The sequence below is a fragment of the Camelus dromedarius genome, chromosome 8 (genome assembly GCF_036321535.1).
Source record: "Camelus dromedarius isolate mCamDro1 chromosome 8, mCamDro1.pat, whole genome shotgun sequence".
NCBI lineage: Eukaryota > Metazoa > Chordata > Mammalia > Artiodactyla > Camelidae > Camelus > Camelus dromedarius.
The window spans coordinates 28,288,050-28,311,287 of NC_087443.1; the positions used below are offsets into that span (position 1 = coordinate 28,288,050).

The window sequence follows — 23,238 nt, forward strand, 5'->3', positions numbered from 1 at the left end:
TGGGTCTGTGCGATCCAGATGTGTCCACAGAGTCTGGTGTGGATTGTTCATGAGTGCAGGACCAACATAGCAATCAAGCAGACACAAACGTAAGAGGAAGCAGGGTATAAGGTGATAGTAGCAGTAATCACAGCTGCCGTTCCCAGAGACCTGCAGTGTAGCACACAGAGCTGGTCGCCATGCACACTGTCTCTCCTCACATCAACAGACGGAGCAAAAGTACGTGCTCAGCTCAGAGTACTCTATCTGAATCCTGACTCAACCACTTACTGAACAAGTTATTCAACCCCCTGGGCCTCAGTTTCCACATCCAGAAGATGGGGAGATCAAAATGGTTTATATCTACCTTCTTGGGCTATTGTGAGAATGAGAGGAAGTAATCCATTTAAAATATACAGAGCAGAATCAGGCATACAGTAAGTGCTCAGTGAATGTTAGCTATTACTGTAGAAGAGAAAATGCATTAGGCTGCACAGTGAACTGAAGAGGTAAGTCTTATCCAGTTTGTTTTACAGGTGGGGAAAGCAAGGTCTCTCCCCTCCACTCAGTGCTGTTGAGATTCTTTGCCTGATCCCCTTTTAGGTAAAAGGCAGCCTGCCACTGGGATGGAGAGTTGGGAGGCCTGGGCATGTTGATGTGGGTGGCCCTGTGCTCTTCTTTTATGATCATGGGGCCAGTCTTAGCCCCAAGCTGCCAAGGGACAAAGTGCACGTGCGGGTGTTGGCTTGACATGGGGTTGGCTGCCCAGAACTCAGTCCTGCTCTGAGATCCCAGTCAGCTTGGCCCTATGGCTGTTCTGGGCATCTCCTTCCTTTCGGCACTTGTGAACACGAAACCGGCCACCATGTTCGAGCTCTAGCATTTTTCTCCTTAGTGGTGGCTTCTCCAGGTTCTGAAAAGACCGGCCAGGCCATGGGCCCAGGAGCAGATCCCGTACATCTAATTCACTCCTTAGCCACTGATGACCCGCAGAGGGGCCCGTCCTCTGCTGAGCGCTTGGAAGGTTCAAGAGCAGTGTAGGGTACAGGTTCTGCCCTCGTGTTGGTTGGGCGTCTCAATGAGCACATAAACAATAAGGAGAGCACAACAGGGACCCTGTACTGACAGACCAAAGTCAGTTTAATCCAATGGCGGAATCATATGGGGCATCTGCATCGCGGAGAGACCACACTCCTTGCATTTCTAGGGCAGGCGGGCAGGCATCCTGAAAGAGGCTTGACTTGTGATGGATCTGGAAGACTGGTGGGATTGGCAAAGGCAGCTGCTTTTCTCTAACCCACTGATTTAGTCTGAATCCACAAGCTGGCTGCTCATGCTTCAACTGCTGGGATTCACCTTGGTGTCCCCAGCATCCATCCGTGTCAGCCTTGTAGTAGATGGCCCAGTTAATTAACCTCTCAAAGCTCTGGGTTAATAACATACCTTCCTCTAGAGTTGTTTTGAGGTTTAAATGAGTTAATACTTGTCAAGGGCTTAGAATGGTGTCTGCCACATAGTAAATGCTCAAGAACATTAGCAGTTATTATTATTACTGAGTATTACATACATGGTAGATGAAAGTTGATTAACTCAGTCCTTGGCACCTAGTAGATTCTAACTAAATGTCATCTCCCAGTGCCTAGCACAGTACCTAACAGTGAGTAGATGTTTTTCATCTCTGCAGAATTAATAAATGAATGAATAGGTCAACCATTTTTTTTTTAATCTTTGCCCTGCAATGGGAAAGATGGCAGTATGTAGCTCAGCATTGAGAATGATGAGTAATGTACACACGTGTGAATCAAGAATGGTACAGGGAGTGAATTAACTCTGTGTGTGGCTGCTCAGAGGTGACATTTTTGATCTGGGTTCTGGGTGGGGGGTTGGGGGTGGTGAAAAGCCCATGAGGTTGAGAAGCATAGAAAAGGCTTTTGGTGGAAGGAGCAGCAAGAGGGTCTGCCAGGAAGACCTTCGGCTCACCCCTGGTGTCACAGCCTCAGTTTCTCAATTCATAAAATAAGGGTTCCGTTCATAATGAAGTTGAAGACATTTTGCCTCGTAGACCTCAGACTTTGTAAAGGTTATGAACTTCTTTATTTTAACTTGGTCTTGGTTTAGGCTTTCAGCTGGGCGGGGGTTTGACTTCCCTTGAGTGCAAGCCTGTTATTTACGGCAAGAAAGAGGGCTGCTTTGAACGTGGAAGCTTTTCCCCAGGTCCCTCTCTGTGAAAATTGGCCGGAATGGGGGCTACAGTACCTGAGTCTATTATGTTAATGGCTGTTTTTCTCTCTCTCTGCACAGCATTTCCCCTAACCTGGAGCTTGAGGCTCTGTTCAAACGACATTTTACTCAGGTGGAATTTTATCAGGGTTCGGTCCTCAATCCACATGATCTTGCGAGAGTCAAGGTAAGAAGGAAGAAGTGACTTCTGCTTTTACTCCATCTGGCAGGGGGAGTGTCTCTCGTGAGGGGACATGCCTCCCAGGGTGGCCAAGAGTCACCTCCAAACCCCTAAGGAGATAAACCAGATACTACCCACCTTGATACCACCCTTGCACTGGTCCCAGGACTTTGTTCTGCTGGTCCATGGTAGACCACCTATAAGCATTCCACACCTGGATTAATCATAACTGGCTAGACATTGCCAGTTCCCTTAATATCAGCATTACAGAAGGAAGTAGACCAGTTGTATGGCCTCAGTAATCTCGTATATGACATCATAATCAAGTAATTCCCATCTTGAATAGTTAGGTTCTTTTTTTTTTTTTTTGTGGACATACTGGGGATCGAACCCAGGTCCTCATGCATGCTAAGTGCACCGTTTACCACTCAGCTATACCCTCCTCCTTTCCCCATCTTGAATACTTAAATTGGACCTAGCATAGCTCTGAAATCTGTTATTTACATCAGAAAGGAACATTAAGATAAAGTGTAAAATAAAGTTTAACCAAGCCATAAAATGTTTTGAGCTTCTTTTCTGTCCTCACCAAGGACTAAAGGCGCAAAACTAAACACACGGGTTATCTGATAGCCCTTGGTAATGGGCTAATCTTTCTTTCTAGAAATTAATAAGTTAGAATCTTCTTATAAACCACACTTCTAAGGCTTATCAGGGAAAGGGAGGACGCCGAATGGGATCTGCTACTTTACTCATGTTGTATAGATTTTGTAAGCACGTGCAGTATTGCATGCCAGCGGGCACAGAATAACATTGTGAGCCCACTGACATCTACTTGCTTACCGTGGCCACCGCACAGTTCTGTAAATAATGTAATTGGCAAACATGAATAAGCCAAAAGGATTTAAGTAAGTTCTTTGCTTTATGAAAGAAAACTAGAGACAATTTGTGATACACCGTGGAGGAAACCATGCCCTCCCACCAAACACAGGAACGGTCTGTTAAGTGCAGCGTCCCAGGTGAGGACAGAATGGAGCCAGCATGGGGATTCTTATGCTAACGGGTCCAGTTAATCTTAGTATTATCCAGACGTGATCCAAATTATGTCTGATGTGAAGTCTTACAGGAACTTGGGGAGAATGGTTATTGTTGATGGACCTCATTTAGCTGCAAGCAGTTATTAGCACAACTCATGATCCCCTCAAAGGAGTAAGTCTCTGCTGGCACGTGTTTAGATAAGTCTGGAGGTTGTATTTTGAGGGTCACCTGTAACACATCATTTCCTACACATAGGTTTGTTGGCTTTTGAATACCCGAATGCTAATTGAATATTAATCAGCACTGAGCTGTTGTCTGAGTTAGGGCTCTCATTTCCTCTTATTCCACAGTGAAGAGGTGAAAAAAGGTTAGATGAAGGACTTCAGTGTCTAAATTTCTGAATCCCCAACTCCTCAGTTAACTTGGTAGTCTGAGAGAAGGAGTTTCGCTCAGCTCACCTAACTCCATTTCCTGACAGGAAAAATTAGGATAATGCTGCAGACAGTGGGGAAAGGAGATGGAGAAGGGACTGAAAGGCTTAATTAATTTTTATCTCAAGAAATCTGGAAAGCTTACACATAAGAGGCTATGCAAAATGAAAAGTATAATTACCAAGGTACATGTTGTACCCTCTAATGACAACAAGATGAAATGTTTATACCATAACAAGAACTTGCAACCTACACTTTTGACAAAAACTATAATCTCTCAGGATTATTTTTTTTCTTGTTCCTTACAAAGCACTAGGTTCCCCAAGAGCTGTCAGCAGAGAGAGACTGCAACCAAGCATGGCTATTTATACGTTTGTCTTCTGTGATTTTCCTTTCGGTGTCTTAGATAGAGTCAGCAGATGCCTGCCTGATCCTTGCCAATAAGTACTGCGCAGACCCGGATGCCGAAGATGCTTCCAACATCATGAGGTAACCTCAGGGAGGCAGGGAAGGCTCTGTGCTGAGTGCTCTGTGGCCACTTGCTGCACTGTCTCTGTGGGACCTTCTTTCCCCATTAGCCTCCTCACAGCTTGCCACCTGCACAGGCCCAGGGTGGGAATGGAGGGCAATGACACAAGGCATCGTCAACCAAAAGCTCGTCCTTAAAAGATGGGAGCTCTGCGGCTCACAGCCAGTCTTGGGTTGGAGATACTTTAGACAGGACTAGCAAAGGAAAGATAGGTTTCACTGGGAGTAGGCCTGAAATTGGGTACCATGTTCCCTAAGAGGGAGTGGGTCTGAGAGATCTTAACTGTGGATGATTTCATCCCCCAGGGGACACTTGAAATATCTGGAGATGTTCTTTGTTGTCATAACATCTGGTGGGGAGAGGCCAGGGATGCATTTCAACATCCTGCAGTGCACAGGACAGCGCCCACAGCAGAGAGTCATCCGGTCCTGAATGTCAATAGTGACAAGGTTGCAAAGCCCAGATTAGAGCTTTCCAAGTGCGTCTAAGCACATTGACTAGTACCTCTCACAAAGAGGAGTTTGTTGACCAGTAATCTTGTTTCAACCAGTTTCCCCAAATGAAAGTTTTCTTACTGAAAGCCTCCTTGGTGCTTTTTATAATACTATGAGTTTTTAAGATAATGTTCCATAGAGAATTTCTCAAACCTATTTAACTGCAAGCCCACGCCCCCTCGTTTTTTTGTTTGTTTGTTTGTTTGTTTTAACAGAACCTCTTCCTGGGAGGTGACAGTCTTTGGAAGACACTGCCCAGTGCCTTTCCTGCAAATGGGCAAGACCCATCTAAGGCCATTCCTTGGTCAACTTCAGCTCCTTATTCTTTTCTCATTCCAGAAACAAATTGTTCCATTTTTGTTCTTCCCATAGACCCATATTCCAGACATCTTGTGACCATGAAATGGCTAGGAAGTTAAGATATTTTGCCCCAGAGAGTTCAAGCTCTTTTGGATTCTTCTTTCCTGCTGCAACTCTTCTTTCCTAGTTAAGAGAGCTGGGAGGGGATAATAAAGAGGATCTTCTGGAGAAGAGATGAACTAAGAGAAAACACTTCACTCCCACTGTATTCCCAGGAACTCTTGCCTAATTGTGAACAGCCATCCTCCGGGTGGAGGAGCCCAAGATTCCCCTTGCCCTGCAGCTTGGTTTACTGTGTCCTGGGAATTTGCCTGAGCTGGAGGAGAGGGAAGTTGCCTTTGCCCAATGACAATGCTCGCATCTCCTTTGCTTTGCTTTTGTCAGTGGCCCCGAGGAACATGAGCTTTCCCATCAGTGAGGTGGGGACAGTCCTCTGGAGCAAGTCCTCCTCAGCTTCTGGTCCTTGTGTCTGGCAGGCGACATCTGTCTGGCACAATGTTCTCTTTCCACTCGCTTTTCTTGGGCAATATGCTTAGTGTGGTCGTTTTAAGGAAGTCAGTGCATGAACGCTTGTAAGCACTGGGTTTGCCAGGCTGCTGGGAGATGGTGGAATGGGGACCTACTTCCTCTCCTGGACCCATCAGCCCCTAACCAGTCACAGCTGGAAACTGACGGCGGTGGCCTCAGCTTAGGGAGCCAGCTGGCCCTTTCCCTGCACTGGGATTTCCATCCTTCGCATTTGTGTCGTACATAAAAATGTAGCCTTTAAGGAACATCATCTTCAGAATTTCAAACGAAAAACCACAAGAAGATGAAGCTTCGTGTTTTGACCCCCACGGAGGAATTTGGGGGTTGGAAATACCTTTTTTTTTAATTTAATAATTGAAATGATAATTGAATTGATAATAGCTTTGAAATGATGATGGCTTTGAAGTGGGCATTTCTCTTAATCACAATATTTTATTTAAGCCTGGACTACAATAGGGCTAATATGAAGATGTGGAGGTTACCAGGGTGACTGGCACAATGCCAAGGCATAAAAATGACAGAACAAAGGTGGTATCAGAAGTGTAATTAAGCCATCCATTAACGGGAGTCAGAACTGAGGCCCAGGCCTCCGAAGGAAGTGGGAAGCTCAGGGTTAAAAATGGGCTCTGTCTTTCCCTAATTTGTATAATCCTCCTTTCTCCTTAGTTTAATGAGACCAGTCTGCCCCTTTTGAAATTAAAATGTCAAAGATCCATTTGAAATGAGCTAATGCAGCAAACTGGCTGATGCTGTGAACTGAATTCCAAGGGCTGACAGAGGCTCCAAGTCCTTGAGTTATAAGCCTGGGCCAACACAACACTTTTTCAAAAATAAAATGAAATCCTTCAAGTGCAAAAGCCCAGGGTGAATTTGTGCAGGGAGAGGCTTGTGCGTGATCCATTTCCGAAATTCTCAAGTGGGAGCTTTTCAGACTGAGCTGCTCCCTGGGCTGGGCTGCCTTCTCTCCATCTTTGCACAAAAAGGGATGGGGCTTGGGGCGTTTCCTGGTGGGAAGTTGGTGGGGGTGGTCATCGTGAACGCACTGGCATTTCTGATTAGGCTTAGGCGGTGGGCCTTTCTGTGGAATTCCATTCTTTAGCCTTCCTTGTCACAGAAGGGAATGTACAGTGTCACCTCTGACAGAGTCGGTAATGACAAAAACCATAACTTACACGTGGAGAGCGCTTTTAATGATTTCAAAGCATTTTCACATCTGGTTTTTCATGTGCTGCTCATACCATGCCTGTGAAATACATAAAGCAGGTACTGTTGCCCTCAATGTCCAGACGAGGAAACAGTCACAGAGCGCCCAGGGATTTCCTGCAGGTCCCCCAGTTTGTTAGTATAATAGCTGGGACTGGAATGCAGGTGTTTCTGTTTCCCTGCTCCCTGTCCCTCCCATTTTAGCTCCGTGGTTGTCACGGGAAAGGAAGGGCAGTCGGGGTGGGGCCGGGCAGTCGGGGAGCAGCTTGGGGGAACTTTCCACCAGACCACGACCTCTGCAAGGCCCTGGCACTTATCTCTAACCAGCATCAAAGGCATCATTTGGATGCTGTTAGCTATCAAAGGCCGAGTCATTGGTCCTATCCCCAGAGCTCTGCACAGAAATCATTTTTGTGAGAGTGGCCATGTATGTGTGACAATTAGAATCATTTGTCAGGTTGCTTGTATGATTTGTTACTGTTGCCTCATGTTGTTAACTCGGAGAATTGGACTCAGGGCCAATTGTTTCTGGGCTCCTCCCTAGGGTATGTGAGATTGCAAACCTCTGTTGGCCCCACTAGTTGGGCTGGCTTTATTTAGATGCTTGTGGGGGCAGTGAGCCTATGACCCCTGCTCCAGAACCCCCACCCCTAGTCCACACATGCCGTCACCAAGGCACCACGGGATCCGTCTCTTCTTTGATGCCTGGGACACGGTCTGTGGCCGTTCTGTGATTTCTTTTTCACACGACCATGGCGTATGTCGGTGGAAACTCAGTTTAACTTGGCCCAGTGCCTGCAACCCCTCTGAAGGCCCTGGCGGCTGGCCCCATGTTCACTCCATTTGGATGTAATCAAATTAATCTCCCCATCAGACTCCAAGGGTAAGGCAGACCCTGGCTCAGCTTTTGTTCTTTTCTTTTTCAGAGTAATCTCCATAAAGAACTACCATCCGAAGATAAGAATCATCACTCAGATGCTGCAGTATCACAACAAGGTAGGACGGTGAAGCCTATCGCAGGCTCAGAGATGCACGCGTGGGTCCAGTCTCTTCCCCTCACGATACAGCTGCACAAGCACCTGCACATGCACACACATGTGCATATATGTGCACACACGCCCATGCAGTCCAAAGACCAAGTGAAGAGGGGTGATGGGTTAAAAACCTCCCTGGGATATTTCTTCAGTCCAAACACATTGTTTGCAGTTGGTCACTGGAGGCAAACTCCTTTGCATACTGACTCATACATTCAAGAAGCATCTCTTGGTTCCCTAGGTTCAGAAATACTGACATGTTCTTAGATCCCATTCCAGCAACTTCCATTTTTATGTGCTGCACTCATTTCTTCCATCGGTATTTATTGAATACCTAGTATGTGGTCAAACGTTCTGCCTGACTCTCCAACCCCCGATGGATATAGTGAAGTCCTATTTTGTGCCCGTAGGGATTTTGCAGTCAAGGTGTAGCGTGTCCCAGGCAAGTGATGGCACTTTTCTGTCTGAGACCAGATGAGCTTAGGGGAACGGACCACATGTTAGGTGGAGAATGTGGAACACGGCATTCTTAAGTTCAAGATGAGAATTTGCACGGCTGAATTCAGGAAAATAGTTGGCTCTCCAGAGATTAAACAGGAATTTTCCTAGCGTTACAGTTTACAAGGGGGATGGGAAAGAAAACAAACCTTGGAAATCTATGCTGTTTCTCTTGTGACTCCTCCGTAAACTGGAGTCCCGTCTCTCATTCAAAGGCCGTTCTCCTTCACTTGGCTGTCAGTAAAGTCCCAGGGAGACAGCTTTAGGGGAGGGAAGGTGGCACCTTTCCTCTGTTTGATGTGAAACCAGTTATGAGAAACCGAGGCCACTCAGTACCTGGAGCCAGGTGTCCTCTCGGAACAGAATAACTCCCTGCTGGGCTGTGAGTGAGCGTGTGTCCCATCTTATGGGCCATATTCCCCACGAAATAGGCAGTCAGGTGACCCAGAGTAGACCGCCTTCTGCCAAAAGCGCCAGCGCCATGCCATTATTTCTTAATTGCTGGCAAGCGCGGCCCCATTTTGCCGGGTGGAAGCCCATCAGAGGCGTCGCTGAGAGGCGCCTGCTGGCGGTGACTGGGCCCCCCCTCGGGCTGCTGTCCACTGCCGACCGCTGCCCAGCCCTCCCAGGTGGTGCCACTGCAGGCAGCCTTGTGCACCAGCCAGTGGGTTTGTTGGTGGGCACCCCAGGTCACCGCGTCCTGTTTGTCTCTGGAAAACCCAGGACCCCTGAGAGATAAAGTGAGGGTATTGGCAACTCACCAGCCTCAATCTGGAGAAGTTTTTTTGACAGCAGCCCCTGCAGGTGGAGGTGCATTTTATTAGCAAGGCTGTGGCTGGTGACAACTCCCCAGGCAACGAATGCTCCCTCTTTGCTTTCTGATTTGAGATTTCATTTCGTGTGGGAGTGCTTTAAGCTGTTGTTTAAGGTTTTTGGCTGAATTTAGATTGAATAGGAAAATGAATGTTGTATGTTTACAAAGGGATGTCAGGTCCTTTTTTTTTTTTTTTCTCTCCTTCCAATGAGTGCTAATGCAGCATCTTCAAGAAATTAAGAAGGATCTCAGCTATGTGATTCTTGCCAAACTCAAAAGTAGTTCCATGAACCTAGGATCCAGATGGCACCTGGTCAGGATTCCTATGATCACAGCAAGCTGCCTGTCTCTTACAAACCTCTGCACTGTAATTACTTGGAAACAGGGGTGAAGACATCAACCAATCCATGATTATTTGCTTAAAACACCTTTTGTTGAAAACCACCCCAATCTATTAGGGTGTCAGAATTAGGAAAAGTCACGTATGAGACTTCGTCCTTGTAAGATGTGTGGGGCTGCAGGGGACATAGTGACTTTGACCCAGGGCCCCTTTCTCTACCATTTCATTTCTGTCTTGTAGAGGAAGAACAGGAAGTTCACAGGTCAGGTTTTGCCATCTCATTCCTCGTAGATGTGCAGGTGGGCATTCTTCACTGTGCTTTACAATTTTGCTGTTTTCTAAGGTTATTTTATATACCTTTCAATGTGTTTTTCTTCCTCTTCTCTTACAATACTGTTTCGCTTCTTCTCTTGGTACTTTCACTTCACCCATGACTAGATGCTCAGAGGTCTCCATCCATTAAACTTTGTGTTCAGGAAAGAACCCAGCGCGTGTGTGTACACTTGTGTCACTGTCAACATATTCCAAAGGATAGTTAATTCCACAATTGGATACCAGGTTTAAAATATGGAAAATTTCAATCCTCTATGACCTAATGCTGGTAGTATTCTAGGACCTAGAGGGGTGCAGGGAAGCTGTCTTCTTTCTCTCCATATAAAACTGGTCCTGGGCTTGTCATCATAATAATCTCAGACATTTGTGTCGTATTTTATGGTTTTAAAAGAGCTTTGACATCCGTTTTCTCGTTTAGCCCTCATTTGACCATCTGTGCATTTTAGTATCCCATTGTGACTTCAGACCGTAGGTCTAAGCTCTGTGTCAGGCAGAGCATCTCTGGTGGGTACAACTCCTGGTCACTTGGCAGCCAGTCATCTAAGAGACAGAACTGCCAACTGCCACCTTCTCATTAAATAGAGCCACTGCATGTTGAGCCAAACTCTGGTTCCTCAAAGCAGGACCAAGAGAAGGATTCATGTTCTCCAAAGTAGATCTGTTTACTGTCAATAGAATTTATGGAAACACTCAGCCTGGCTGTCCCCAAACATGGAAAAATGATGACTCAGGGCATTTTCTGATTTGAGTGCCAATGGCTTAAAACTCTCTAAGGAAAGAATGGTTTATGACATCTTGGAAAATTGTCACTCTTGATGATTTAGCTATTAATGGACTTTTAAAAATTTCCCAGAAGGCTCTAGAGAAAGAGGTCTTTGTCTCTGACCTGGAAGCCAAGTCCCAATGGCCCAGTAAAGATGCAAGTTCGTTGAGCTTTCTCACTGTAAACCTAACACTTGAGCAAAGATGTTAAAGTGTTTTCTCTGAAATGACCTTCTTTCTTCCTCCTGGTGGCCTCCCCAAAGTTGCATGCAGAGTGAGAGACAGGACCGGGGATGGAACTCATCTTTCCTGGTTTCCCAGGACAGCCTGTTTTCATGTTATTTGTTTTTGTTTTGTTGTTGTTGTTGTTGTTGTTCTTGTTGTTGTTGTTTTGAGATGAGAGTGGCCCAGTAGCAGAAACAGAGGGAAGACCTGGTCCTGCTAGACCTGCCTTAGCAGGTCTGATAGCCCAGATTAGAGAGGATTTGCCTCTAGGCTCCTGTGTAGTAATGCTGGCATCTCCCACCGGACCCAAATTTCCCTCAAATGGAAAAGGACAGAGTTGCCAGAAACAAACAATTTGAGTTCCTGGGTCAGTCTTCCCTCTTTCCTTTGTGCACACACAGACTTCCCTTCCCTCCTTTGACATATCCCTCCTGGTTCCCTGACCTATGATTGGAGAAGATAAGATGGCCGAAAAAGAAGGCTGAGAAATGAAACAGATCTGACTTTTCTGTGTAATAGCATATAAAAAATGTCTAAGGAGTTCAGTACCAGATGGGGATGTGCAGGACCCAAGACCTCAAATCCTGGGCTTCATATGCTGGATGGCACACGGGATGTGAGAAACCATCTTGGAAAGGTTTCATTTGTTAGTTTGAAGGTGCCGTGAAGGTGGTGTGGTGTCTGTCTGAGGCTTGGACCACCCAAATCTCCTTTCATACTTGATGATTTACTTGTTTGTGACTTAGATTTAATTTCTCCTCATTTCTTCTCAGATGATGTTCATAAACATGAGTGCTTCTCCTCCTAGCCTGAGATACTCTCCATGATGCCAGGGAAGTAAAGGGGAAAAGTAGCCTTCTCAAGCCAGTGAAGGGAAGGGAGAGAAATGGGATAAGGGGCAGGGCTGAAGGCTGGAACTGAGTCTATGGTGTGGGAAGGTCTCTGATACTCAGCTTGGTGGAAATTCCCATCTGCTATGGCCCACACTTGGAGCTATTTTAACTGCTCTCATCAGGGAGGATACAGTCAACTCTCCTAGGAGTAAACACTGCTGGGTTAGGGCTTACAAGATTGTTATAGAACCGGATTTTGCAAGAAGGAATTTCACAAGCGTGGTATTTCTGAAAGCCAAGCATGGAGCCGCTGTATGTGCTGTTGTTTCCACAGTGGAGTCTTCCGTCTCCTTCTAGGAGCACATCTGTCGTACATAGTCCTGCAGGTGAAGGGAAGCCTCCTTGGTGCTCCTTGCATTTGCTGATAAGTGGCGAGAAACAGTAATTTCAGGGCCATAGAGTCTTGGCATTGGCAGGAACCTAGAAGGGCTTTGACTTCACCTCCCGTGCAAAGCAAAAGTCTATCTACTGCGACTTGGAGAAACACGTCCTGAGTTTTAGGGGCAAAGCCTTGCATTTTTGGAGACAGCCTTCTCCATTTATTAGACAAATCACATCTTTAGAAAGTTCCTTTAAAAAACAAGCCAAAAAATGGCTTTCTTGTAATATACACCAGTCAGACCTAATTCTGGCCCCTGGAACAAAGCAAGAGAAGCCTAATCTCACCCGTCGCAGCAGCACCTGAGCTATTCACAGGTGACCATCCTGTCTCCCGGGAAGCCTGGCCCTTCTTCAGGCCAAATGCTGCTGGTTCTCTTAACTGTTCTTCCAAAGATATTTTTGAGAACCCGCATCTCCTTGTGCTGGTCATTTTTGTCTGGGAGTTACTCTGGTTATCAGCTTCCATTTTTAAATCTGATTTTAAAGCTGGCCCAAGTACTGGGGAACTGGCCTGACAAGTTCACAGCAGAAGGAAACATTGATTTCCCATGATCTGGAGACCATTTCTAACAAGCTCACATTGGCTTTGTCTATAATCTGCCATAGGGTTGGCCTCTTCTGAGGTGAGTTTTAGTTACCCACACACATAGGTTTTTTTTTTTCCTGCCCCTCATGTCTGCTACCAAGTTAGGGCTTCTCATTTTGAATGTATATAATTGATTTTTTAAAAAACCTAAATGCTGTATTTGACATTAAGTCCTTTTAAATCTTTTCTGGTTGGTTTTCTTGCTCATTTTTCCAGCTCTGGAGAACTTTGGAATCTTGATTCTTTCATGTAGTGTATTATCTGTGACTCTTTGCTTCACGCCACTTAAAAATAATTGGATGAGCATGTCTCTGGGTCCTTATCTCGGGGTCTGACCTTACTGTTGAATAGGCTCAGTCCATCTGTAAGACATTCTAATGTGTCTACACTGTGACGTGCCTGATGACTGAGGGCAATGCTTCTCGAACTGTGGTTCCTAGATCAGCAACTCAGCATCACCTCGAACCAGTTAGAAATGCAAATTCTCTGGCCTCATGCCACCCCAAAAGAACCAGAAACTGTGGGGGAGGGCAGCAGTTTGTGCTGGTACAAACCCGTCAGGTGATTCTGATGCCCACTCAAGCTTGGGAGCTGCTAATCAGGAGTTTGGGGAAGGCAAGATAAAAAAGGAAGATCAAATACACAGGCACCTGACAGCCTTAGAGTTTTTTGAGGAGCCAATTTAGAACAACCTAGCCAGACATCGTCGATAACATGGGCTGATGTCACATGAGGCAATGCCCTCTGGACTCTGTTTGGCTAAATGACAAACCTGAGGGGAGGACTTGGGCTGGGGAGGTGCAGAATGTTCCAGAGAGAGAGAGAAGTCCCATGAATAGAAGAGTTGAATAAAACACAAAATGCCAAGCCCAGGCATGGGAGAGGGAGGCTGAGTCTGGACAGCCCCGAGCCTTTGGGCGATGCTGCGTTTCCCCGAGGGAAGATTTTAAACAATTGAGCATTGAACCAAGTAAGGGCTCATACCTGTTTTCTGTTTTCACAGGCCCATCTGCTAAACATCCCGAGCTGGAATTGGAAGGAGGGAGATGATGCAATCTGCCTTGCAGAGCTGAAGCTGGGCTTCATAGCCCAGAGCTGCCTGGCTCAAGGCCTCTCCACCATGCTCGCCAACCTCTTCTCCATGAGGTCATTCATAAAGGTAACGTCTTGTCCTATTAGAGCACATTAGCCCCGGATTCAGTTTGTCGTGGGGTTGAGTAGAGAGCACAGCTTAAACTCAAAACAGATCGACGGGCTTTAACCACTTGGGTGAAGGAGAAATTCCTTGTTACGGATTTGGGCACACAGCCAACTTCTTTCCAAATTATGTTTTTATTTTTATTTGGCACATCCACGGCCATTAAATGATTGTTCAAAGCACAATCCTCTCTCTCTTTTTTATTTCTTTTTTTTTTAGATAAACCACATGTTTATCTATCAACAAAGCCTCCGCTGTTAAAACAAAAATATGATTTATATACATTCCATATGGCACTGGAGCGCCTAAAGAAAAGAATTATCATTTTGCTCTTTTACATTGAGTGGCTGGTGGACCTCTCACTGAGTGGATAAATGCAGACCATGTGTTTGTGCCGAAGCCCAAACCCCAACAACATAATTCATTTATTTATTCCTGCACAATCAAGGAGGCCGGCAGGGCTGGCATGCCGTGGTTGTTTGAATGGAGAGTGAAAGGGGGACCTGCGTTCTGGGCAGCAGAGCCCTTTACACTGCGAGACAGGCGGTCTGCGTGTGCTCATCCCCTGGCCAGTGGTTCACCCCATGGAGCTGGCTGGGCAGCCCCTCCCAAGTCCCCAGAGTAGCCTCTGCCCGCTGGACCAACTCAGACAAAGAAAGACCCAACTGTGCTCACAGGCCAGGCCAGGGTTGTTTCCAGGACACTGGCTTAAGGGGCCAGGACCCTGCTATGAGGGCTTCTGGAGCTCTGTGCAATGACCCCAGCCCTTATCCGTGGGTTGCTCTTAGGCTAGACAGTCGCGGCAGCAAACTGGTGCAGTAAATCCTGTCTGTGTCGGGCCCCCCTGATTGGGCATGTGTGGCCATTAGCTCAGGATCTGAGCTAATCAGGATCAGTATTCCCATCCCTGGTATTGTTCATTTATTTACACCCTGCTTCCTGAATCCCTAGTGATTGAGGTGGGAAATTAGTGAGTCACCAGGAGGTCCTGCCAAGGTGCCAGAGACTCTGAAATCAAAGGTGTGAGGTCGCCAGCATTTTGCCGCCATTGTCGCCATGTCCACCACCGGCAGGCGGTTGGGTGGTGGAGTTGCGGAAGTGGCCGTGAGTGGGATGGGTGGGAAGGTGGACTCGCAGGTGGTGGACTAACTCCATGTCTGTGCTCGCCCTCGGCGTCCACTCGTGGTGTGACTTAGAGCAGGATCTCTCCTAGGTCCTCACCCTCTGGACCCACCTGATTTACACTGTTTAGCCACTTTCTAGTGAACGTTACTCTACATCAAAGAACAAATCGGTTTTGGAGTCCCTTCAGTCCCGTTAGCAATGGACGCCTTGATGAAAACACCCTTTACTGACTCTGTGCCCAAAGACCTCAGCTTCGCAGAACTCCTGGCTCAGACCCGGCTCACAGATAAGGACAGTGCCTTCCTTTCAATGTCTTCTTAAATCCGGGCTGCTAGGCCCCTGCCTGGACACAACGGAATGCAGGCAAAATGGAGGCGGCAAGGAGGTCTTTGTGGCTGGACTTAGAGACAAACCCAAAAGCCAGATGTACTCTTGTGTCTCCCAGGGCTCTGATATTCAACACAAGGATAAAGGACTGTCACCAAGAGAGCTCCTCTGGCTTGTCCAACCAAGCTCTGGTGGTTTCTTCCAGCAGGGAGTTCCCGCAGCACCAGGCACATGGCCTGAGATGTGGGCTCTGCTTCCTTGAGCAGAGCCCCGCCACACACAGGGACTTGACATGCGTATGTTTTGATTTTGTGGTGCCTGCGTGGAAACTCGAGCTGCCTGTCAAGAAAATTAATAAAATAGATGTGATGCTGATTCTTCAGTGTTATTACCAGCAGGGAGTAAGAACTTCTGTCCAACTTTCCTCAAGACCCTCGGGGGCCTCACCTCTGCAGCCAAGGACGTCCCCTCCAGCCCAGCTAATCCCACTGCCAAGTTCCTATTTAGGAAGAGCCTGTGGGAGAGGCCCGGTGTAACTCAAAACACATTTCCCTTGCAGGGTTACGTTTCCATCTTATTTCTGTCCGTGGCCAACTCCTCCGTGTCTGTAGGTAGCTCTCTGCCTACGGCCTTTTGACATTCAGGGGATCTTCGTGTTGGAATTTGCTCAGGCACATGACCTGGAAATAGCAAGGCTTCCCTTCCTCTATTTTTTTTCATTTAAAATCGAGACACCGTAAGCACGTGCACCCCATTCTGTGGGTTAATCTTTGAGCTCTTCTCTCTAAGTCCCAGATCCTTGTCTCTTTTAAGTCATAATAAACATCATCCCGATGCTCTCCTTGGCGTGTTTTATATGTTATCTCCCATTCCAGGGGTCACAAAGCCTTTACTTATTTTTATCTGGGGCTTTGGATGGAAAAGGGAATCTGTACATGGATTATTGTTTACAGAAATGGCTTCCTTCCCCAGTGTCCCCCGTGTCCCCGCGGCAGAGAATTCATCAGCTCTTCCATGGGGACAGGCAGGCCTGTTAGGATGGAGGGAGGTGGGATGAGGCTTTGGCAGCATCACATCCCTCGAGAAGACTTAGCATTTCTGGAGTGCAGTGTGAGCTCACCCTCTCTCTGGCTCAGGGCGGGTATGGTGTCTGTTTATTACATCTGCAGAGTCCGTGGTCCTCTGCACCTGCTGAAAGGAAGAAGAGCAAGACTGAAACAGGGATGACATATCACAGGCAGAAGCACCAGGCTTTGCGAATGCATGAGACCAAAAAGCCAGGACTGACAGTGAGGGTGGTAAAGTTCCATGAAAGAGAGGAGGACTACTGGTATATGGGAGTTACAAGAGGGACCCAGCCCAGAGGCACCAGGAAATTCCAGGGAGCACCTCTTCATCCTTTCAGCAGGGTCCCTTTTAAAGACCCTCCCCCCCCCAGGGCACCACGTCATCGCCCCTGAAAGCCTAGCCCTAAATGGATCTAAACTTTTGGGGATACCCTTTATATTTTTAGCCCACATCTTTGCAGGCAACGAAGTCCTTCCATTTCTGTAAGAATTCCTAACAGCTGTTAAAGACTTTTTTCTGGCTCTTTGTCCTTCATTTGCTCCACTTAGCCTTCAAGACCTGCCCTCTGCAGATTCTGGTGTGCTGGGATTTATTTAACAAATCCGTGCTAACCTTACAGCCAGTGCGTCTGTGAAAGAGGCTCAGGCCGGCCACTCAGGGGTCCTCTGGTCCAGCAGCTTATTGCTAATGATAGGTTAAGTACTTTTTCCAGCAGCACCCAGTTCTTGCCCTTGAATGCCTCGAAAGAGTGCAAGCAAACGTCCTGATTCCTGTGGCTTATCAACGTCTACCTTATCAACCGGGTCCAGAACATCCTGTTCATTTACCACTATCTGATCTCCTACTACCTGCCTGTCAGGTTCAAGTGAGAATCTTCCTAACGTCTGATGTACAGACCAAGCCGATGAACTTACGTAGCCTCTCTGCCATCGCCTCATCCCTGAATAAGTGGCCACACTTGTCCTCTCCTTGGCATCCTCGCTTGGATGTCATTTAAGATCCACTGATTTAAAAGAAAAAAAAGTTTGTTTTTTTTTTGGTTTTAGAATTTCACCATGTAATACTTTGCTTTCAGCAGATCTGGTTTCAAGCTGGGGCTTGACCTGCCATCTTTGCAAATTGTGCTGTTATTTTTACTAGGATTAGGTGTCCTTGGCCGCGCTAAATTGTGCGTGTGGGTGTTGTGTATTTTAGAGGGTGATGAACTCTTAGAATTTCTTCTCAATCTACACTGAGTCTTCAGATTTAGCACGGTTAAATTGTTCTCTGGATTGCCAACTATTTTAACACTGCTAACCTACCATTTTATATACACACACACACACAGAGCCTAGAACGTGGTACGCACTCCATAATTATCTCTTGGTTGAATAAATTGGAAATGAAATTGGAGAAGATGTAGGACACCCTTCTTGTGCTTTTCCCCACCTATTTTACAAGATGTGGACTGTACGGGTGAAATTTACTTACTTTTGATCACAGCTCTGTCCCCTCCATCACATTTTCTATTTCTGAAGGAGGAAGCACTAGGGAAATCAGGCCCGTGCTTTTCAGACTGTGTCTTGGCTAAGGTGGACTTTGTGGGACGTGAAAACCATTTGTTCATCATTGCTGTCACCACAGTGAGAGAAACTTTCCGCAGCACAGTCCTAGCACCGATGGTAGCTGGAGGAATTGTTTTTCGTACCTTTATTTGGGGTTATGTGTACGTGCCTGTGTGTGTTTGTATGTGTGCATGTATAAAAACATTACACTTCAGGAGCTGGAACTGTAAGTCAGGAATCTTTCCTAATAGCTAGAGTATGTGCCAAGCCCAGTGCTGAGTGGTGTTGTAGGCCTCATCTCACTTACTTCTCACAGCGACCCTACCCAAGCTTGGCACTATTATTATCACCACTGTACAGTGGCAGACGTTGTGGGTTAAGGGACATTCAACAACTTGTGTAAGGATATAAAGCTTGGAACTGACACCCTCGCATGTCCAACCAGGCAAACTGGTTCCAAGCACGTCCCTGAGTATACCGAGAGGAAAGAAGATAAATGATAAGAGGGACCCTTAGCTAGTGTTGCCATCTCAGCTTTGTCTAGTTTATTTAATGGAAACTATTGATTCAATAGAGATTCCCGGGGAACTTACCATATTCCAAGCAGGGTGCTAATCACACTGTCAGCCTCATGGCTAGGAGGCACTTGTAAGCTTCAGGAAGCTTCTATTCTGACAGGGGTGCTTGGGCACACATTTGCACAGCTGCATCCTGCGGGTTTTGTTGGCCTTTCTCTTTTGGCCAGCTCTATAAGGTCAGAGGTCATGGCATCAAGACAGGTTGGGGGAGTTAACCTAGGCTGGAATGAGTCAAGGTGGGGAAATGAACGAGGCTCCTGAGAAGGAAATGACATGACACACTGCTGTATTCAGGGGGTGATGCTAATTGGCTTAGGTAGGTGCTTCTGGGAGATAACAAGCAGTTCTTATTGGCTGACGGATGTACGTACTGGAGACCAGAGGTGTTCATCTAAGTGAGGGAGGTATGTCAGAAGCATGGCTCAACCCTGTGTGTAGAGGGAGAAAGGCGACAGACAGGATCTCTGGAATGGGCCCAGGGCTCTAGCCAATAAGGCTGGGATCTGGGTGGCTCTCTCCTTCCCGGAGGAAATGCTGATGGTGCCAGAGTAGACAGTTTGTCTGACAAAGTAAACCTACAGGGTGTAAGTTGGATAGTGAGATGCAAACCATTGCTTATTCCATCCCCAAGGGTGATGTCACCCTGATCACAAATAGTGTCATTACAGTGGACTTCCCCAGGTGCCCCTCGCCAGTGGAGAGTGGCTCCCAATACACACATATTCACCTCCTTGGTGATCGCATTGATCCTCATACGTCCTAAATATATAGATGACTCCCAGATTGACATCTGCATCTAGAACCCAGGCCCAGTGTCATTTATTTAATTGCCACTCAACATCTTTATTTGATTGTTTCATCTCACCTGAGACCTAACATGTCTAGAATAGAATTCACGTTCTTCTCCTGTAAACCTGGTCTTCCCCCATTGCACCGCTGGCAAGGTCATCCTTCCCATTGCTCAGACTAAAATCTTTGGAGTCCCCCTTAGCTCCTTCCTTCCTCTCACACACCATATTCAATTCAGCAGGAAATCCTCTTGGTTCGACTTTCATAATAGGCCCATAATCTAAGCATTTCTCACTGCCTCCAGTCTACTGTCAGATCCAAACCACCATCTGTCTCCTAGAGTATTTTACCAGCCTCCTAACCGGCCTCCCTGCTCTGCCCTTATCTCTCCTCTGCTCTAGTCCATCCTCATCAAAGCATCCAGAACAACCCTTCTCAAGCATGAATCAGATCCTGTCACCCCTCTGCATAAATTTCTCCATAGTATCCCAGCTCATTAGAATAAAGTTCTTACAAACGTCTGTAGGTCCTAAGCAGTGGGGTCCTGTGACCTCACTGGCCTCGTCTCATAAGTGTTCCTCTGCTCCTTAACGTCAGCCACACTCCACCTGGCTGGTCTAGGAGTTTTGCTCTTGCTGTTCTCTCTGGCTGAAATGCTCTTCCTTTAGGTAGCTGCGTGGCTTCCCTCCATCCAATCTTCCATGTCCTTGCTCAGTGTTAATTTCTCAGGGGGACCTCTTCTAAAACGTTAGAATTGCATTTCTAAAAAGAAATTAAAAACGAACTTTTGGCTGAAATATAATATACAAACAAAAGTGTTCATCTGATAAATGGACAGCTTGTTAAATATTTACAAACTCAACACTCCCAAGTAACCAGGACCCAGATTGATAAACAATGCATTCTGCATAACCCCAGGAGACCCTGTTTTCTAAGCCAGATGACAGTATAGGTGTGTGTCTGTGGTTGGGCTCTCTTGGGGAGAACTGACTTCTCTACAATGTTGAGTTCTTCAGTCTATGAAGGTGATATGTCTCCAACAAAGGGATGGTTTGTGATTTGATAGTTGTCCTGGCAAAGGCAGGAAAATCAAGAAGAAAGTAACCAAGCTCGTAAATGTCTCTGGGGCTTCTGAGGGTCCCTCCAGGGCGGAGATGTCCCGCGTCACCATTTTCTTGGAAGCATCTTGATGTTCTCTTTGGCTTCGTGGGCTGAATAAAGTTTCCATGTGAAAAAACATCAGAATTGCATTTAAAAAATTTGCATCATCTTTCTGTCCACACCCCATCCATCCACATCTTCATCTCCTCCCCTTGTCTTGTTTTTCTCCCTGGCCTTTTTTGTTTATTGCCGCTTTTCCCTGAAACAGTATAAGCACCGTGAAGCCTAGGGCTACTTGCTGTATCTCCAGTGCTTAGAATAGCACCTGACTCATAATAGGTACTCAATAAATGCATGTTGAGTAAATAAATGAATGGCCTGAGCCTGGCCTGGCCTGGCCAGCCTTTATTATAGACAGTAGGGTCGGGGCCAGGACCAGCAGGAACTTACAATTTGGGGTGATTTTGGTGCTGAAAACTCCTTCCTTTGCTACTGTACATGGTTCCCTTGCCAAATTAAAGAGCTTTGACTCCACGTAGAAACTCGGATAGCTTTGTAATCCTTGGCAAGGATGCCTGGAGGCTGGTTAGATTTGGTTATAAACCGTTTTGACTGCCAGAAAATCCCGTCAGTGTGTTGTTTAAATTCACAAATCAAAATAAACACCCATGAATTGAAATGAATTGGCTAAACCTCAGTATCCCACTTGGGTCAACACCATTGTGCATTCTCTTATCTTCCTTCTTGAATCTCATTAGCTCTGTGGCTCTGCCTCCCCTCCCCCCCGCCCCCCAGTACCAGTGACTCTGCCCAAGATGACAAACACCCACCTGAATGTAGAGCAACTTCTCTGAAAACGATTTCAAATGAAGAGAGAATTAATCCATGAACTATTAACAGGGATTCTGTTCCCCTCTGGCCCTGGTAATTTCTAGAACATTGAATTAAAGAGTTCTCAGACCTTTACAAATTCTCCAGGCAAACATTATTAGCAAAGAGAAGCCCATACAGCATGTACAGATTGCCAGAAAATGTCAATGGAATTTCTGAATAAAACAAAAAAGGCTGAAACTCCCCTTCCCCATCTTCTCCCCTTCTCCCTCCCTCCCTCCCCATAACATGATTAGAAAGTCATTTCATGTGTCTTATATGTTTGGTCAATCAAAGGCAAACGTACATGATTGATGGTGACAGGGAACACATTTAATTCATTATTCTTTACTTTGCAGCAAAATGATTTGTGTAAACTGTCTGCCTAGCATTAAAGGTAAAACAAACTTAGAAACCCCCAAATGTTATATTTTTTTGTCTAATATTTTCCTTTTGGTTTTATAGCTGTAATCACATATGGATTCTTTTATTTGGCTCTTGGCAAGGACTGAACAAAGGGGAAGCAACACAGAAAGATTACATAATATACAGAGCCCCATGCCTGTTGAGGACTTGATGTGAAAATGGGAGAAGCTGCCACTCCTGCGGGCCCTTCTCTGCTGGGAGGATATTGTCGCTAGAGTGGAGGAAGGCTCCCTTGACCACGCCTTGGGTCAGACATCTAAATGAGCTCTTTTATGGATTATTGGCCTTTAATTAACAGAGTGCATTTCTCAGTGCACCTGGGAATCCTCTTGGTCTCCCCGACTTAAAATTTCTAACTTTGGTTTTATGGGCACTGCCCATCATTGGTAATTTTTCAAGTAAGAATCTCAAAATGCTATTAAACTATTAATAGTAAAATTTCAGATTCCCTTATTAAATCTATTGGTTACCACTGTCCTGAACTGATACCAAATACAAATCTATGCCCAGAATAATGGGGAAGCTGGAAATTTGGGGTGACTATTCTACACATGTAGGGGGTACAAAGCAAGAAACCACCATTGATTTGAGAAGGGGGGTACTTTGTTAAGAATTTTAAAATTATAATAGGACCCTAAGTTTCCATAGCACTTTACAGTTTATAAGATAGCCATTTCACTTAAAGTATTTTTATTTGATACACAAGTATTTAATTGAGTATCATTTGGGAAAAGTACCAAAAGCAAAGTAGCTGGCATTTCTGACTGTTCCTCCTCTGTAGAGTAGAATAAATAGGAGAAGGGGAAGTAGAAGACTGTGCTGGATGGGAAATGGTAGAGCAAGGGCCAGATCTCCGCTAGATGGTTGGGTTCTTGGCTCAGTGCTTTCCGCGCTATTACATGTCGCTTCCCCTGGAGGAATGTCTCAAATATAAACACTATTTCGTTTTGTATTCACATCAATAGCATCTAAGAACAGAAGTCACTTTGCAATATTTGTAAAAGTACTAACCTAGGTTTCCCTAGCCATGCCAAACCACACAATGTACAAATTAAGGTATTTTTCAAAGGTAGGAAATCCTTATGTCCACCCCATTCCCTCCGTGGCGCCTTAGTCTGGAAAGACCCTGGCCGTGCTGTTTTCTCTAGACTCTGATGCCTTGTTGTGTTTGTCATGTGGGAGAATTTGTTGCTCAAGTCAAATGCTGCAGTGGATTAGGGGAGGGAGATGATGGCTTATTGGCTGAGGGGCAATGGAAGAAAGCTAAAAAGCATAGTCCCAACCCTCTGAAAGAGGGTGCGAGTGGGTCAGAATGCAGTGTGGTGGATTTCCAATACGGGAGCCGAATCAGGATAATAGGGAATAAGATGCAGAAGGGTTAAACAG

General features: G+C 46.1%; 1 protein-coding gene across 17 annotated transcripts in view; it reads left to right on the forward strand.

Moving 5' to 3' along the window:
- KCNMA1 (potassium calcium-activated channel subfamily M alpha 1) overlaps positions 1-23,238 on the forward strand; it is a 711,615-nt gene that overhangs the window by 503,517 nt on the left and 184,860 nt on the right. For all 17 annotated transcript variants that reach the window (XM_064488015.1, XM_064488018.1, XM_064488017.1 and 14 more), the window contains exons 11-14: positions 2,281-2,386; positions 4,253-4,335; positions 7,887-7,956; positions 13,830-13,985. In XM_064488015.1, the coding sequence (XP_064344085.1) occupies positions 2,281-2,386; positions 4,253-4,335; positions 7,887-7,956; positions 13,830-13,985 (415 nt within the window). The remainder of the gene's footprint in view (positions 1-2,280; positions 2,387-4,252; positions 4,336-7,886; positions 7,957-13,829; positions 13,986-23,238) is intronic.